This window comes from Pelobates fuscus, chromosome 5 (assembly GCF_036172605.1).
Source record: "Pelobates fuscus isolate aPelFus1 chromosome 5, aPelFus1.pri, whole genome shotgun sequence".
Classification (NCBI taxonomy): Eukaryota; Metazoa; Chordata; class Amphibia; order Anura; family Pelobatidae; genus Pelobates; species Pelobates fuscus.
In genome coordinates this window covers 724,751-744,195 of record NC_086321.1, presented here as the reverse complement: position 1 = coordinate 744,195, position 19,445 = coordinate 724,751, and the positions used below count along the sequence as shown (strand labels likewise).

Below are 19,445 nucleotides of genomic sequence, written 5' to 3'. Positions count from 1 at the left end.
CGTAGACCGCCCTGAAGGGGCCAATTAGTCTCCGGTTAACCGCAGCCTCAACGTTCTGATTGAGGACACACGCTGGATCGTAGGTGGTCCTTGCTCGGGAGTTTGAGTACGGTGAAATAGAATACGAACGAGGCCACCCTGAGGCAGTCAATTAAGTTTGTGGTTAACCGCAAACCGCAGCTTCCCAGTGGTCGTCCGTTCGGTTGTTTCAAAGGTGAGAAAGGTTAAGAGGTGGCACACGCCAAGGGCCGGGTGGTCTTAGTTCGTAAGCACAAATATGCAATACTAGTTGTTCGTGTAATTGGGTGTATGTAACAATAATACCGAAGTGAACGGCATTCGGTAACTTAAAATAAAGGGATCCATTACTGGTCTGTAGAGCGTCCGTAACAGAAGCGATTTCCCAACTTGTCCTTATTTTTTGTTTGTATAATTGTGTAAGGGAGTTAAAACCTGTCGTCAAAGCATAGTTTAGATCATCAGTCTGCAGGTTGGATTCTGAAAAGATTAATTCAGCATCTTGACACCATTTTGTGGCATCGGGTTTATTTGACAGGAAACCCGCCATAAGGTAGTTATTAAACGTCTCTCTTCTGACCAATAGTAAAGTGGGTCATAAACCCGAATACCAAACTGTAATCAAATAGAAAGTTTCCCGTTTCCGTTTAAGGATGCTCCTAGCGCTTCCTGAGGACTCCAAGCACTGCAGCAGACACCACAACCTCCGCAGACTCCACAACCGCCGTAGCTTAACTGAAGTCTCGCCGTCTTCCTTCCACCCTGGATCAGCTTCTGTCCTATAGGACCGTGTGGGGAAGACCTCTCCTCCAAGGAGAGCGTAACAGGAACAAGCTCTTAAAAGAGCTAAGTGATTAAGGCTCCAGGGAGTATGCAGAGCATAGCAATCCCCAGTGTGAATATAGCTGTCCCCTCCAATTACGAGACAAGACTACGTGTTGAGGGTCAAGAAGAACTGACTGTACTGGCACATACAGCCTCTTTTATTCACAATCCACAAACATAGTACTGCCCACAGGGTTTTGAAATACAACCAATCAATCCGTACAATACACACAGACACTCCAACACAAAATCCTCCCCTCTGCCTGTGATATGATTACTGAACACAATGGGTAATATAATTATCACAGACAGAGAAATACAGTTTTATAAAACATATAAAAGGGACCCCAAAACATGCAATAACTCTATAAAAACCGGAACCGTGGGATCTGGGTGAACCACATATCAAAAATTCACCCAGATCCGTTCAGTAGTTTGGAAGATACAGTTTAATGCAGATTCCGCAGAACATTTACAGGCTTTATGAAAAATAATTACTGTATAATGTGTCCCCTGTTGTATAGTTTAAAACTACTGCACAATGTCTTTGTGCACCAAAGACCGGCGAGATGGCACCGTGTAGAAAAGTCTAAACAGTGTCTGTGAGTTAAAATGGCCGCCATCCATTGTTCTCACCATGTGCTTCATCCATTGTTCTCACCATGTGCCTCTGATACATGAAATGTTGGCCACCCAGTAACTCCACAGTGTGTCCCCAGATGGTTCTTAAAGGTCCAGCAGCAGCATAATACAATACAATATGCCCAAATCAGTTCCTAGAAGGGCAATACATCCCAGGGCCATAGTCACAGGGCAAGAGGCTGGCAAGCAGTCCTCTCCAGGCACAAGTGGCGGGGCTGGTTCCGCCACAGATGGTGGTACCAGCTCCACTAAATAAGGGCTTGGACCCTGAAATTGTATATAGAGAACACAAAAGAAAAACTGTTATGGGAGAACTACCCTCTAGGGGGAGCTCCCAAAGGCTGGTATGGGTACAACGAGAACACGTTATTACCAAAAATTACCTAGTGAGCTTACTTGGAGAGAGAGGTAAAAGATACAAGGAAAAAGCACATTATCTTCTTTGGTGATGTTCTCCAAGACCAGTTCACAGAGGTAGAAAAATAAATCGCAAATAACAAACTCTTCCTAAACACTGACAAAACTGTCACAATGATCTTTGGAATGGTACCTAAATTACATAAATAAAAAAGTTCTGAGTAATGCATCAAAAGAAAATCAAATAGTATACGGAGTGCAAGCTCTACCTAGATGATCACAAGTAAAAAGGAAGAAGGGTAGGTAAAATAAAGGGATAAGTAAGGAAGAAAGAGTTAAAGGCAAAAGGAAAGGGGTCAAAGAAGAGAGAAGAGGACAGAAAGGGGTTAGGGACAAGGAGACCAGAGCCTGGAGAAGCCACTAACCTTGCAGCCATAGGGGTGTTCCCAGAAAACTGTGGATTCCCCAGGAGATCACAGATTGTTTAGAGAGCCACATTGACTAGTCGATCAACGTTTTTGTGTAATATTTTCATTGTCGGCTGCTGATACAATAAGTTGTTCAAAGGAACAAATTTCAAGTTTGGTATAAGACTAAGAGCTGCATTAACCAAGTGTGGAAGGGCTGATTTCTAATACATCTCATTCCTATGCAAAATAAATATAGAACAAATATAGGCTAAATATAGAAAAAAAAAAACTAAACCCTTCTTCCTAATCGATTGGATCCCGAATTCTAATGATTTAAGCACGCAATCACATTAATAGCCTCCTCTCTGTCAAACATGCTGGGTAGCCATTCCAGAGAACATCATAGCAGAAGATAAGAAAATAGAATTTTGATAAAGTATTTACAGATACCAAACGCTTTGATAGTGTAGCCTTATGTATGATAAGGAAGCTGTATATCATTATAATTACCATTTGGAATAAAGGCTTTTATTATCTGCAAGGAAACAAACAGTAGTTTACTTATCCTGATAACAATTGTCTTATCTTCAGGGCAGAAGGCAAGCCTGCGGAGGCCAAAGGTCATAGCCATAGGAGGGAAAAATTTTGTATTGTAAGCAATTCTTTAGATTGTCCAGGAATGGACTATTTGAGGATTGTCTGTAAGTAAATGGCTTTGTGGTAAAGAGCTAGAAAACCTCCCTTTAGTTGGTGTGGCGGTTCGCCAAGGTATCACCACCGGATTCATTTTTCACTTAATAAAATAACGCCCATAATCCTGAAGTGCCTTATCGCCAGTATAGAAACATAGAATGTGATGGCAGATAAGAACAGATTCGGCCCATCTAGTCTGCCCAATTTTCTCAATACTTTTATTAGTCCCTGGCCTTATCTTATAGTTAGGATAGCCTTATGCCTATCCCGGTGGGCCGGTCTTGGCCCACCGGGATACCAGGACATTTCCTTGTGGGCCGCAGTACCTGGGAGCTGCAGATAGTGAGGGAGCCCTGCTCCCTATATTTTAATAATATCGAGGCCGCTGGCCGCGTGTCGGTGCCGCCGGTGGCCTGTCCGGCGGCACACCCTGAGGTGGTTATACTTGCCTTGATGCCGGCGGCCCCATCTCCTGTGCTGTAGGACTGCTGTCCGTATCGGTGAGTGTGCCGGGTGGCCGCCTAACCGGTCCGGCAGCACACTCACTGATACTGACAGCAGTATAGCTGTCAGCACAGGAGAACTGAGGGAGGGGACAGAGCTAACTACCATTCTCCCTCGCGGTTTTCTACAATTCCCAGCACAGCCACATCATAGAGTAGGGATTACTCTATGATGTGTCCATGCTGGGAATTATGGGAACCGCGAGGGAGCATGGTAGTTAGCTCTGCCCACTCCCTCAGTCCTCCTGTGACAAGATAGAGAGGCACAGGGAAAGGGGGGACAAAGAGATGGGTAACAGACACAGGGAAAGAGGGGACAAAGAGAGGGGTAATAGAGAAACACAATGGAAGGGGGGGCAAAGAAAGGGGTAATAGAGAGACACAGGGGTAATAGAGAGACACAGGGGAAGGGGGACAGAGATACACAGGGGTAATAAAGAGACACAGGGGAAGGGGGACAAAGAGAGGGGTAGTAGAGAAATGCAGGGAAAGGGGGGACAAAGAGACAGAGGGGTAATAGACACTGGTGACAAAGGGAGGGGTAATAGAGAAACACAGAGGAAGGGGGACAAAGAGAGGGGTAAAAGAGACACCGGGAAAGGAAGAACAAAGAGAGGGTCAATAGAGAGACACAGGGAAAGGGGGATAAAGACAGGGGTAATAGAGAAACACAGTGGAAGGGGGGGACAGAGAGAGTGGTAATAGAGAGACAGAGGGGTAATAGAGAAACACCAGGGAAGGGGGGGACAAAGAGAGGGGTAGTAGAGAAACGCAGGGAAGGTGAGACAAAGAGACAGTGGTAATAGAAAGACACGGGGGGAGGGAGGAAAACGAGACAGAGAGACAGAGGGGTAAGAGAGACACAGGGAGATGGCGGGAAGAGAGACACAGATAGGAGAGGGGAGAAAGAGACACACAGAAGGTTTGTTGGGGGGACAAAGAGACATACAGAAGGGAAGGGGAACAAAGTGACACACAAGGTTTGTGGGAGGCAAAGCTGGGCTGCGGGAAAAATAGACACAGAGTGGCTGGGAGAGGAGAAAGAGACACACAGATGGGATTTGGAAGGGGTGAAAGAGACAAAGGGGCTGAGGTTAAGACATACACAAAAGGGACTGGGGGAAAGAGACATTCAAAGGCTGAAGAAGGGTAAAAAGAAACACACAGGGGCTGGTAAGAAGTAAAAGATACACAAGGGCTGCTAAAAGAGAATTACAAGGTGTGACGAAGTGCCCTTCGCCACTTGTTCTTGGAGAGGACTAATGGCTAGCCTTTTGCCCTGTGACTATGGCCCCTGTGACTTGTTGGATTTTGGGACACTTTTTCTGCCCCTTTAAATCCATGGGAAAATGTGCCTCTTCCCCTTTTTCCTGTCCATTGTTCTCTAGCAGGGTGTTGTCCCAGGGACACTGCCAGACAAGTTGAAACTGGCTGCTTATTCCTTCCTCAATCTCTCATCAGCCCTTGCTATTGTTTAACCCCATGGTGATCCAACTGTATTCGTGAGATCTGAGCGCTTTTCGGACATATTGAGGCTATCCAAGCTATCTGGGGATGTGTTGGACATATAGATTAAACATTGTATTATATGAGTTATGTATTTTTATGTGGTTTTTGTAACAGTTTTTGGACTTAGGTATTTCCTGTTACTGGAGATAATTGACTTACCACAGCCACTTAAGCCAATTATCTCCAGGATAGAGAAGAAGATAGACCGGCCGCACAGCCTAAATCTGTGGAACTGTTTTGGGAATGAAAGCCATTCTTGCGGTTGGTCAAATGTGACTTCCACAAAACCTTTGAACCCCTGCTCTGATCTGGCTGATTTTTGGATATGTTGTTTTTGGGTGTTTTCTGTGTTTTGTGAAAAATTAGTTAGTCCATTGTGTTTCTTAATTGTATCACAGGCAGAGGGAGGGTTTGTGTACATTATCTGGTAATGCCTAACTGTGTTTTGATTGGCTTTGTAACTTTGTGTCCTGTGTACCACACGGTCCACATGGGTGGTAATATTGTGGGAAAACTTGTATAAAAGAGACAATAAACCCTCAGTTCATTCTGTTCCTGCTTAACCCTCAATCTAGAGTCTTGTCTCTTATTGGGGGAATTGCTATATCACTACAAGGGATTGCTATGCTCTGCATGCTCCCTTAGATAATCACTACTAAGCTCTTTTAAGAGCTTGTTCCTGCTTCACTCTCTTGGAGGAGAGGTTCACCCACTGGAACCTGGAGCCTTGTCGTAGGTCCAGGGTGGGTAGGAGACGGCGAGACCTCAACCAAGCTGCGGCGGTTTGTGGGGTCTGCAGTGGTTATGGTGTCTGGTGGAGTGCTTGTAGCCCTCAGTAAGCACTAGAGGAATCCAGTAACGGAGGTACCCAGTCGGGGTGCCAGGGGGTCCGTTACACAAGGGTCGCTGTATGAGACAAAAAGGAGAAAATTGGAGACAAGATAGACTAAACGAGGTAAAAGAGAAATCAAAGGAGGGAATAAGAAACACAAAAAAAAAGGCAAGAAATTCACGAGGACGTTAAAAGAAAGACAAGAGAAGATGCATTTTTTTGTGTGTTTGTGGGGGTTGCATTTTGCATGTGTTTCCTGCTCGACCTGTAACTTGGTTCTTCAGCATGGGAGTTTATGCCAGGTGAGAGAAAGACCTCTTAATAAACAGATTTTGCTTCCAATATATGCATTATGCTAACACAATGTACAGATAGACGTAACTGATGTGATCCTGATATTAATACATACATAAATATATATACATATATACTACTGATGTGTGTATTAGTAACATATAGAATTATGCCTATAATATTTACACATATATTAATAAACATTTATACATGCATAATACACACATAAATGTCATTAATATGTAACATAAATGTAATGAGCACGTATTGGCCCAGTCTTGTTGCTAGTTGCATACTCCAGCACAATAACATATTCAACGTGTAGAGCGCACCCACAGGACTTCAAAATGAACAAGATAACGACATTCACCATTTCAGTCCCATTACTTAAATGTCCTTAATAGGCCAAAGTAGTTGTACTGAAACATTGATTACATGCAAATATACGTCTACTTAAAATAAAGGCGCTCTTTTGTTTATTTTGAAGCCCTATATGCGTTCCTTCGTTGGAGTAAGAGTTTTCAATTTTAAGTTATTTTTTCACCCTCTATATCAGCACACTATGCTGGCGCGACGCATTATTGGGCTGGTGTAGAATTTTTTCCAGGGCTGCTTTTAGTTCTCAGTCCGGCCCTGCCTATCCCACGCATGCTTAAACTCCTTTACTGTGTTACCCTCTACCACTTCAGCTGGAAGGCTATTCCATGCATCCACTACCCTCTCAGTAAAGTAATACTTCCGGATATTATTTTTAAACCTTTGTCCCTCTAATTTAAGACCATGTCATCTTGTTGTGGTAGTTTTTCTTCTTTTAAATATAGTCTCCTCCTTTACTGTGTTGATTCCCTTTATGTATTTAAATGTTTCTATCATATCCCCCCTGTCTCGTCTTTCCTCCAAGCTATACATGTTAAGATCCTTTAACCTTTCCTGGTAAGTTTTATCCTGCAATCCATGAACCAGTTTAGTAGCCCTTCTCTGAACTCTCTCTCTAAAGTATCAATATCCTTCTAGAGATAGGATCTCCAGTACTGCGTACAATACTCCAAGTGAGGACTCACCAGTGTTCTGTACAATGGCATGAACACTTCCCTCTTTCTACTGCTGATTCCTCTCCGTATACAACCAAGCATTCTGCTAGCATTTTTTGCTCTATTACATTGTCTGCCTACCTTCAAGTCGTCAGAAATAATCAGCCCTAAATACCTTTCCTCAGATGTTGAGGTTAGGGCTCTATCAAATATTCTGTACTCTGACCTTGGGTTTTTACGTCCAAGATGCATTATCTTGCAATTATCCAAATTAAATGTCAGTTGCTACAACTCTGACAATTTTTCTAGTTTACCTAAATCATTTGCCATTTGGCTTATCCCTCCTGGAACATCAACCCTGTTACATATTTTAGTATTATCAGCAAAAAGACATACCTTACCATCAAGACCTTCTGCAAGATCACAAATAAAAAATATTAGAGAATGGATCCAAGTACAGATCCCTGAGGTACCCCACTGATGATGAGCCTTTGAATATACTCCATTGACAACAACTCTCTGTTGCCGGTCACTCAGCCACTGCCTCACCCATTCAACAGTATTGGAATCCAAACTTAAAGATTGCAGTTTATTGATAAGCCTTTTGTGACGAAAGTAGCCTCGTCCCTGATTTCTTGGAGGAGCCTGTTTGCCAGCCTCCTGCCCTGTGACTATGGCCCCTGTAATGATTTTTGGGTTAAGGACTCTGTGCCTGTTTGGACTTAGACAGGAACCATTCAAAGTGCCATTTGAACATGTGGCGGCGGCCATCTTGTTTATTTGAACATGGTGTTTGGTCATCGAGTGCATGGAAATCAAATCGGACACTCAACGGCACGAACACCGCTAAAACTTTACCTTCCATGGAGGTTCGGCTATTCGAACAGGAGTCAAACAGTGTTCGACAAAAAGAAACCCACGAACAAGAGACATACAATGACTATATCCACGAACAGCTTCATTAGTTAATTCAAACATTATTTTGAATCCATGAAGTAGACCGGTCACCCAGATCAGGGCTATCAGGGGATGTAATAATCATGGGGATTTGGGGGGTTTTGTAAAATGTTTTTTTCTGCCTGGAGAAAATTGGGTTAATGCAATATCTGCCTCAATTTTCTACCAGGCAGAGGGGGGAGGCATTGTATGTTGTAGTGGGAGAGTCACACTTTTTAACTGTTATTAGTGTATAAGTTTTTGTCCCAGTACCCAACAATGTTCATGTGGGCGTACACCTTGCTTGGGGACTTGCATAAAAGGCCAGTGTGGCTCCCATTAAAGAGAGATTTGTTTACCCCTTCTTGAAGTCTTGGCTTATGTTTGGGGGATTGGAGAACTACATTCACTCTGGGGATTGCTATAATCACAATACTCCCCTGAGTATAATCACTAGCTCTTATAAGAGCTGTTCCTGCTACGCTCTTTGATCTAGGAAAAGTCTACCCACTGGAAGCTGGATCCTGGTCTTGGGTCCAGGGTGGGTGGAGGACAGCAAGACCCCAACCAAGCTGCAGCGGTTCGTGGGGTCTACGGTGGTTATGGTGTTCCAGTACAGTGCTTATGGTGCTCTCAAGTTCTAGGAAGCAGCGATTGACGGAACTACCCGGTCACACCATCTATGTGCAAGAGTGTCAAAAGCCTTACTGAAATCTCGGTAAGCAATGTCTACTGCACCACCCTGATCCATTATTTTAGTTACCCAATCAAAAAATTCAATAAGTTTAGTTTGGCATGATCTTCCTGAAGTAAACCGATGTTGTCTCTGATCTTGAAATCCATGTGATTTTAGATGTTCAACAATCCTATCCTTTAACATGGTTTCCATTACTACTTAAGTAAGGCTTACTGGCCTATAGTTGCCAGACTCCTCCCTACTACTTTCTTGTGAATGGGCACAACATTCGCTAACTTCCAATCTTCTGGGACTACTAGTACACCACTAAGCTCTTTTAATAACTTTGGGTGTATTCAATCAGGTCCCATTGACTTATTTGTGTTTACTTTGACAGTTATTATTATTGCCATTTATCTAGCGCCAACAGATTCCGTAGCGCTTTACAATATTATTAGAGGGGGGATTTAACTATAAACGTTGCAGTCATATGTTGCAGGACATCAGGAGAGAGGTCTGGGGAGGAGAGACATATCTGGGTGTCGTCAGCGTACAGGTGGTATTGGAATCCAAAAGAGGTAATAAGTTTGCCAAGAGAGGCAGTATAAAGAGAAAATAGAAGGGGACCAAGGACAGACCAGATGAATGGTGGAGGTATCATTAGAAAAGGAGACACTGAATGACCGTTGGGAGAGATAAGAGGAAAACAACACGAGGACGGAGTCACAGAGACCAAGTGATTGAAGAGTTTGGAGAAGGAGAACATGATCAATGGTGTCAAAAGCAGCGGAGAGGTCAAGAAGAATTAGTATGGAGTAATGACCTTTGGATTTAGCTGCGATTAGGTCGTTAGTAACTTTGATAAGGGCAGTCTCAGTATAGTGGAGGGGGCGGAAGCCGGACTGAAGAGGGTCAAGGAGACCGTTGAAATAGAACCTCTTCCTCTGTAAACTCACATGTAACAAATTACGTATTTGCCCTTTTTCCTAACTGAGGCCCCTTTCCTTAATTTCCATCTGTAAATACTGAACAAAAATATTAATTGAGGCAGTCAGCTAGACCTTTATCCTCTTTTACATACCTTCCTTCTTTTGAATCTACCGTAACTAATCCTTGTTTTACTTTTCTTTTCTCATTTATGTATCTAAAAAATGTTTTGTCCCATTTTTTTACTGACTGTGCTATTTTTTCTTCTGTGAGTGATTTGGAGGCTCTTATAACTTGCTTAGCCTCTTTCTGCCTAATTTTATAGATCTACCTTCCTCACACTGTTTTTTTTTTATAATTACTACATGCTAACTTTTTGTTTTTTACTTATTTTGGCCACATCAGCGGAGTACCACTGTGGTTTCTCAAATTTTTTGCTTTTACTTAATACTTGCCTAATGCAATTTTCTGTTGCCTTCAGCAGTGCAACTTTTAAATAATTCCATTTCTCTTGGACTCCATTTAAATTGCTCCAGTCTGATAATGACTCCTTTACATATATTCTTATTTTAGCGTATAGAGAATTTAGAGTATTGCATTACCCCCCACACATGAGCCAAGGCTGGCAGAAGACTGTTTAAGGCCGGGCCACACACGGCCTTTTAAGACAGAGCCCATGCAAGGGTTATCTTACACAAAACATCAGGGTAATCCCTCCGCTGGACCTGAGAGATAATTGAGTCAGGAACTCTATAAACTCAATTATCTCCAGGTACAGAACAACACATGTTTACAGCCACCCCAAAATACATAAAAACTCCACAAGTCACATCCCCGAATTGCCCTGGTCTGGGGGAACAACATACTCAAAAATCAGCCAGATCAGTTCATTAGTTTTTCATTAGTTTTTAATAGGCATCACGGGGAAGGTTTGACCAGTCTGCCACGAGGTTGAAGCCCAAAATAGTTCCAGGCAAATTGTGGCAAGGACCGATCTCCATTTGTGAGGTTTTGTATGAAAACCACATAAGGTACACGAAGGATTTTACTCTGAGAATGCTCCCATTGTTCGCTATTTGCTAACTCCTGAACGCCGTTCGTATAGATTGTCAGGAACTTGAACGGGCAGCAGGTCTATCTTTAATGGCGTTCGCTGGAGTGCCAGCTGCCTGCGTCCGGGAGACAAAATGGCTGCTATCCATTGTCTTGACCACGTGCGTCCAATTGCCCAGTGGAGCATTCTATTAATGGTTTCCTTTGCGGTTTTCTTACAGGATCCTCAATGTTCCAAGTTCTAATTAGGGTCTGGGATCGTCCTTGTTCGGGAACCGAGCAAAGTAAAACCAAGGGGGAGGGGCCGGGCCGCAGAGCCGGCTGGCGGCCATTTCCAGCTGCTCCGCTTTTGGATCCCACAAATCGGCCAGAAAAACGCAAAATACCGCATTACCGGCTGCGAGAGCGACAAATTCCGGAAAGGGAACCGATAAGCTCCACACCGATACCAATCTGGAGCAAAAGACCCCCGGTAAATGGAGTCACGAGCGGCTCGGGCCCACACGCACCACAACCATGTTGCTAAGGCCGGCCGGGGCCTGCTGGAGAGGCACCGACTCCCAGCCAGAGACCGTAGGGAGATATGATGCGGCCCGGGCGGTGGGGCTACTAGCTATGATGCTGGAGAGCTCACCCCTGGGTGCGCTGGCGGCCCGTGATGGGGCCCCCATGGCTACAGAACCAATGGACTGGACGTCCCTGACTACCCACAGCAACAGTCTGCGACTGCATCCCCAGCTAAAATGAAGGGACTTAAGCTCACCATACCTAAGCCATACTATACGGCTGTGGACTCTGCCCCTGGGGTGACTGGCCACTGTCGTGCCTCCCGGGCTACCTGCATGCTGACAAGCTGGATCCTTCGCCTCCGGGTTAGGCGGTGGGCCTGGAGAGCGTTGTCCCCACCATTGTGAGCCCTGTGGGGCAGGACTGTGCTGGCCTCCGACGGACCGGTGGTCGTGAGGTGAAGCGACCGTCTTCCTCTAAGCGGCCGATGTTGGGAGAGACATGCGGAGGTATCTGGCTAGACCTACCAGGGTTTTCCTGGCGCTGGGGAGGTGCAGGAGGCACAGGATCTGCAGATTCTAAGTCGGGGGGGTCAAGCGGACACCCGGTGCTTCCGAGTGCCCACAGTGCCGCGGGACTTTTGGGGGACAGCGTTGGGGGAGCTGGGGGGGATTGGTGAGGCCGGGAAACCACGGGAGCCGACCACTAAAAATAGGCTAGCACCTCAAAGCCCAAGTTGCAGACATATGTGTTGTGGGTGGCTGGGGTGGCCGTGCAAAAGGACTGAGTATGATGGGGAAGAATAAAGGCGACTAAAGCCGGTCGGAAGCTGAAGTGCCACTGGGGAGGTGCAGGGGGAGAGTGGCCCACAGATCTTTTGGGGGGGATCCAGGGGCCTACATTGACCACCGAGTGCCCACTGTGACATGGACAGCGCCGACAGAGGCAGTAAAGGATTTGGGGGGGTGAGGGGGGAATAGCGACATATGCGGGCCACCTGCATAAAACCTGAAAACAGCCATATCCAAACAATGTCTATGCACTGTTCTGAAATGTTATTGCATGGGGGGGAGGGGGTCCCTCATCTATTTTATTTGATTTATTACATTTTTTTTTTAAATTCTTTTACACGGCCGCACGTGCTAGGCATAAGGTCCCTAGAGGCACGGGGCACAGCCCTGTTAATGCCGGAGAAGGGATCTTCACGTAACTGGCCCCATTATTAGTATACTTGGCCCCTACCCACAGGGGTGGTTCTTTTGTTTGTTTGTTTTTTTCTGTTTGTTTTTTTTTTCTTTTCTTTTTTCTCCTTTCCTTCTTCCTTTTACCCATTTTCAAGACATATATAACCAACGCTGCAAACTGATCTCCTTCACTGCGCAGCTATATTCATAGCCACGTTAGGTTTTATAGTTTCAATGTTTTATTATGCCAAACAAAACAAACATATCCATGATATATTGTAGAAAGGCGGGAGACACTTTATGAGACCCACATCTAGAATGTCCGTCATAATTACCCATTTTTCATGCAGTTCGACCAGGTTTCCGGAAATGGCCCCCTTTTTATCTCATAGGCATTATCGAGCAGTTAACTTTGGTTCCACACGAGCCACTGTCACCACGCGACACACGCCACTAACCAAACAGGCTACATCTATAAGATTATGGGCCTGCACCCTTTTATTTCTTATTTTTTACTCGTTACCTACCCATGAGCGCAGAATTATGGCTATACAGCCTACAAACCTGGTTAAATGCAATCACTAGCCGAAGCTTACACGAAAGCTACCAAGTTAATGGACTTTTACATTAGACATAACTCTTACATTATTACCAGGGCACACCTTTGCCATCCAGGATTGCACATCATGCACCCCTCTCGAGAGCAACTCTGATATTACATTTCCCCTTGGTAACCTACACTGCCATCTGCTTTGTCGTTAAGGGCGTAATGAGTTATACACGATGATAACCTGCACATATGCTTGTTTAACTGTATTAGATTCAATTCACATGTCAAATATTTGCATAAAATTTACATGGCACAGTAATCTCAGTCTATAAGGACGCATGCTACTGATCTCCGTTACATGCTGCTTCTGAAAGCGGTAATGTTCCTTAACGCTCAACCACGAACGCTTACTGGCACTTCTCCTGCGGAATGTGCCATAATTGGAAAATGTAATGCCCTTCTATGCTTACTCGCTGCTGAAATGTAAGTTTGCTTTCTACTGACTGATTTGGCCTCTGCGAAGGCTCATGAAAAAATGCCTTTCTATATTGCTGTTTGACTGCCTTAACTATAACGCAAATAAAAACCATTTAAAACAAAGTAAAACCAATCAAATAAAGGAGAATATAAATCCACAACATCAACCAAAATAAGTGATGGGGCTATTCCTTCATAGTTGGGTTGAGTAATAAGGTTATATCTCAGGCAAGCTCTATGTTCTTGCAACAGATTAAAAGCAAGGTTTTAACTTTGTCAAAAAAATCCAGGACATATGGACTGGGATGGTTTGAAAGAGGTATAGTAATCTGGGCAAAATATTCATCCTACCCTTCACAGCCAGGTAATATGTGGGAGCGACCATTTGTGTAGATCATCATTCTATTTTGAAAATTGAGGTTGAAGACCCTGGGATAAGTCAGAGTACTTGTGAGTGCCCAGGTAAGTTAATATTAGACAAATGAAATGGAAAGTTGGCCTTGAGGGAGCAATTATGATTGTTCAATAAAGAGTACAGGTCAAGTGAAAAAAATATTAGGACCACAATACATATAGATGAAATAGTTTACATTCACCATACTGAATTCTCCGGTGTCGGTTCTGTATTTTCACGGTAACCAAAAGGTTTTTTTTGTTCCAGCCTTCTTAAAGTGGTTTAGGCTTTATATGATTTTTATTGCCATCTATACACGTATATGGTCTAGTTCATTGCGTCCTTAAACTTGTACCAAAAATGGATTTGCTTCATTAAAAACGTACTTGAATAAAGTTTATAATTGAAGTAAAAGTCTAGTGACCCAGTGACCCATTGTGTATTCCTACTGTTGTAGCTTGCGTGAAAGCAAATCATCAGCCCATATGGTGAGCCCTGTTGTACCTCCTGTGCCTATTGATGTAAATGGATGGAAGGATTATATGTCACCTGTGAGCTCTTAACAACAAAATGTGCCTCTCACAAAGCAAAATCTTCCACTGCCCGTGATTTCCTCTAAACTACATAAATTCAATTCATCTCCTGTCGGTGCCAACATTCGTGTTTGTGTTCTTGTCCAATTATTTAACCCTTTTGAACACAAGTGTAGGACTTAATTTACCATATTTCCAATACCTTTTCTCTCGCGGTATGTTTTATTTACTGACCTTCTTTCTGTCAGAAATACCAATCCATCCATATCCTCATATCGTCTTTACCAATAGTAGAAAAATAATGTATTGGCAAAGAAATATTACTTCGTGCAGTTCAGAGCTTCTAATAAAGTATGATTAATAACGAACCAAATAGAATATCGGGGACTGCAGACTCTTATTAAACTGCACCTTATCATATTCTAATAAGATATTATCCTGATGAGTGATTAAAGGGACACTATAGGCTTAATGTCATTAAAGTGCTCTGATGGCCACAAAAGGCGCTTCCTGCAGTTTAACTCTGTGAAACAACGCTGGATATCCTCAAACTTTGCATCCATCGAGTCAGTGCTTTCCAAGGGGGAAGGCGGAATGCACTTGCACAGGTCTAGTAAACTTGTGGTCCATTGTGAGTTCTAGAACAGTTAGAACACAATGGGTCACTGGTTCACTAGATCTGTATTGTACGCCAAGTACTTCTAACAAAGAAAAATGTCCAATGAAGCAATTCTATATTCGGGATGGGTTCTCCCCCCATTGGCTGGTGGAGGAGGCGTGTAAACCAGCACAAAGGACGGGGGAATCAGGTGAGTATTGAAAGGGTTACTCATGGATCTATCTTTGTGTAAAATCTGCTCCTTTTTAACATTCGTTGTTTGCATACAGTGTTTACGGTTGTTACATAGAATTTATATTTGTTATAACATGAAATTGAGCATTGATATATTGCTACTACTATGCACTTTCCCTTTTTTCTTCTGAATCCTTCACCTTTATATTGAAAATTAACAAAGTCTTTAGCTGTGCTTTTAGGGTCACTTTTTCTGATACTAATTTTGGAATTGTTGATTACAAATTGTGAATAATTGACTGCTTTTCTAGGCTTCCGATATCTCGTTTGTGGAGAAGCTCACAAGTGGCTGCAAATCTAATCCTTGCTTTGAGCGAGCTCGTGGAAAGGATCCGGGGTTCGTTATTCATCACTATGCAGGAAAGGTGTGCACAGTTTATTTTTTCTACTAATTGATACATATAAGTTTAAATTGTGTATATGCTGTGACTGGACCACCTGGCACCCCGAATGGGTGCCTCCGCCAATCACTGCAACTTCGAGTACTCCTAAGCACTCCACCAGACACCATAACCACCATAAACCCCACAGCCAGCGTTACAGCTTGGTTGGGGTCTTGCCGTCTTTCACCCACCCTGGACCCAAGACCAGGATCCAGCTTCCAGTGGGTAGACCTCTCCAAATCCAGAGAGTAAAGCAGGATAGCTCTTACACGAGCTAGTGATCATAATCCAAGAGAGGATAAATATAGCAATCCCAGAGTGAATATAGCCGTTCCCTCCATACATGAGACGAGGCTCTATGTTGAGGGTAAAGAGGAACTGTTTAATCGCAGCCACAACTGGCCTTATATGCAAGTCCACATGCGAGCGTTTTTCCATAACTAACAGTGGGCATTCCCCACTAGACCTGAGAGGGGACTGTGACAAAGTACGCACTGATTTTGTATTGGCTCTCAGGTCCAGGACAATCCCACACAAAACAGGATAATCCCTCCCCTGTGCATGAAAGATAATTGAGTCGGGAACTGTACTAAACTCAACTATCTCCAGGTACAGAAATCATACATTTTAACAATATCCTGAAAGTACCCCCAAAACACAAACACTCAACACTCCACAAACGTCACATTCCCTGATAGTCCTGATCTGGGGGACCAACATATCCAAAAATCACCCAGATCGATTCAGTGGTTCGGGATTTCCATGGAGGTCATAATTTTGACCGACCGTTCACATGGTCCTATGCCCAAAACAGTTCCAGGGAATAGGGTTAACGGTTGGTCTCTCTTTCTGGAATACAAAAGTACATAAATCACATAAGTTTTTAAAGGGCCCATATTCTTTTGGCAAGAGTCTGGCCAGCATGCCCCTCCAAGAGCCCGTGGCGAGGTTACTTTCGCCACATATACGTAGGGAATAATAAATAATGCTTGTAAATGGTGTGCGGGGTAAAGGTAAAAAGACCCAAATTAGAAAGGGGGAAAGTGGATTCATAGGGTTTGTTGTATTTTTATTCGGTTTATTACCAGTTATTGTTACAATGTTGCAAACACCTTATTGTCTCTTGATCCCATGTATGACTTATTTCTCCATTCCTTCTCTAATCAGTTTTTTCCTTGTTTTCATTTTTCTTGTCTGACCAGCTATTTTATCATCACTTTTTATGATTTCATTATTTCTCCACTCTTCTTTTTTTGTTTCTCCATCATTCCCTCTTTTCCTGTGTGAATACTTTCTTCCCTTCTCTGTTTGCAATCTCTTCTCTTGTCTCCATCTGTATTCATCCTTCTCTATCTAGTCTTTCATCACGATCATCCCATTAACCTCCACAGGTTCACTATACAGCTGTTGGGTTTCTTGAAAAGAATCGAGATACACTCCCCATGAATGTCCAAAGTCTCTTCATGAACAGTGTGACCTCTTTGCTAAGTGTCCTTTTCACAGGTACCGCTATATTTTCTTAATTTTGGGCGATCAGTGATTTGTCTATAACCATGTGAACGAATCGCAAAACAAATGAAATGGGCAATGAATGAGCCGTTTATTTTGTTCTGTGATATGGAGTGTTTACCTTGGTGGTAAAAGAGTGATGTGGCACCTCCCCAGGGCATGCTAGCCTATGAGGGTGATTATGACCACTCTATTAGATTAACATAGTTATATAATCTCCCTTATGCCGCTACTCACCAAGCCGTGGCTGGTGGTATGTCTACTAAACAGCTGTCCATATTGCTAGTACATAATAACTAATTGGACTTTATTTTTTTCTTTGCTGCAGCCAGTATTTCCAGAACTGGAACCCTGACACCCATGCAGAGAGCCAAGGTCAATGGATTAACATTTAATATTTTTCACCTTTTTATTCTATTGGTTCTTGTGCTTTGTCTCTTTTGCCACATTGTTCTTGCTTTTGCCTGTTTCTTCCTGCACTCATCTATGACCTACCATATTTTCTCAATCCCTTCAGCCGTATTCCTGGGATGGCAATACCACTTCTCACGGTCTGGTCCCTTCTGACTCCCCCAATCTTCATGTCCATTTTACATGTTTTTAAAGTCTTAATTTAGATGAAGCATATATAATTACAAGTGCGATCTGATACGTTAGAATAATCGAATGTGAAATGTTACAGGATGGGCGGAATGATCTCGGAGAGAAAAGAAAGAGTAGAAAGAGGCGTCAAGGTAGAGAAAGCATTTCAGAAATGCTAGTGATCCCAACACACAACCAGCAATGTAAAAAGGCCAGAAAGAAGCAGATTTCTGTTCCATAGATGTGGCTTTTCTTCACACAAAATCTTAGAAATGGCAAAATGCCTGAAAATGCAAGAATAGTCATCAAAGCAGAACAGAGAATCCCCAGTCTGGTTAGACCAGCCAATCTCAGGATAACCGAAATTAGACCAGGCTAGGTGTCAGAAACCAAAAATAAACTGAATAAGTGCACTCCAAGGTGATTAAAGACCACGCCAGGACACGTGTTAAAACGTGATGCAGGTTTAAGTAGAGGATAAGGAGATCGTTTCGGAGAAAATCAATTGAGTGACACTAGAAGGTGCACACAGCCAATAAATTGATGTAAAACACATGTAATAAGTATAGGAGTGACTTGTGTTAGACAAGACCACAAACATGACGCCAGGGGTCACAAAATGTGCCATGCCAGTGCCAGGAAGGAGCAGGAATGAAGAGTAGGAGGTCAAAGAGAGGAAACCTTCAGTATCAGCCATAGTTTGAGTTTTCTCATATTCTAACCAAAGAGACAAATCTCTATTAATGGCAGTCAATTTATTTACTGAACTAGTGGGAAACAAATTGACTTCCAAATCTCACCCATGTGTAGCAGCCAATAGTATTTTAATAACACGTTTATTTTAATTCCTTGTGAATTTTTGTACAAATAGAATAGGTCACCTGAATCAAGGCCCGAGTGGGCATTGCCATCACGTAAATATATCTACATATATAAAGGAGACTCCCATGGTGTACTACACAAACAGGGTAATAAACCAGTGGGTGAAATTTGTATCAATGTTATCCTTTGGGAGCCAGATATGAAATTGTGATGATGGGATCCCATGCGGTACGATTTTACTTAATGGGACACTATAGTCACCAAAACAACTTCATCTTAATCGTTTTTTTTCAGATTCACCTTTATTATCACTGTACAATGTACATACAAAGACAATGAAATAAATTGGCCTCTGATCAGAAATAAAGCCACAATTAATAAAAATAATGAATGGAAATGTATTCTCAGTGTAAGCTTTAGAAGTCTATACCTAATACCATAGTATCTCTAGTACTTAAGAAATACAATCCCTTCTTCATTGAAAATAGTTGTATTTTTTTTTTTTTTTATCTTATTTTTTTTTTTCTTACAGCATAGGAAGACTATGCAAAAAGCATTTTCTTAATTCATAGGTATATATTAAATAGTTCAACACAAGAAAAAAAAAAAGACAAACCACAAAAGACAAAATAAATATTTTAGAGCAGATTTGGGCGGTTAGTCAGACCAGAGATGTAATGCCCAATTTCTTAGGGTAAGTGTAGAGTGCGTTCTTTGGGTCAATGTTGTATCGGGAAGTTTAACCAGGGCGGCTATCGTTTCTCAGAGCTAGAATTTGTTTCATTTTGAAACAAAGTATCCCTTTCTATATTATATTGATATTTGAGTTGTATTAGAACTTGGGCCGAGGGTAGGGATTTCCTGCTGTAGGCCATATCTTGAGATTATAATTTTTGTGGCCATCATGAGCTGAATTATTAAATATCTGTTTTGAGTTGTAAATTT

At 42.8% G+C, this 19,445-nt stretch overlaps 1 protein-coding gene across 1 annotated transcript in view; it reads left to right on the top strand.

Moving 5' to 3' along the window:
• LOC134610515 (myosin-IIIb-like) overlaps window positions 1-19,445 on the top strand; it is a 301,018-nt gene that overhangs the window by 201,335 nt on the left and 80,238 nt on the right. Inside the window, exons 14-16 of the mRNA XM_063453481.1 lie at window positions 15,456-15,569; window positions 16,979-17,090; window positions 17,425-17,471. Coding sequence (XP_063309551.1) covers window positions 15,456-15,569; window positions 16,979-17,090; window positions 17,425-17,471 — 273 coding nt within the window. The remainder of the gene's footprint in view (window positions 1-15,455; window positions 15,570-16,978; window positions 17,091-17,424; window positions 17,472-19,445) is intronic.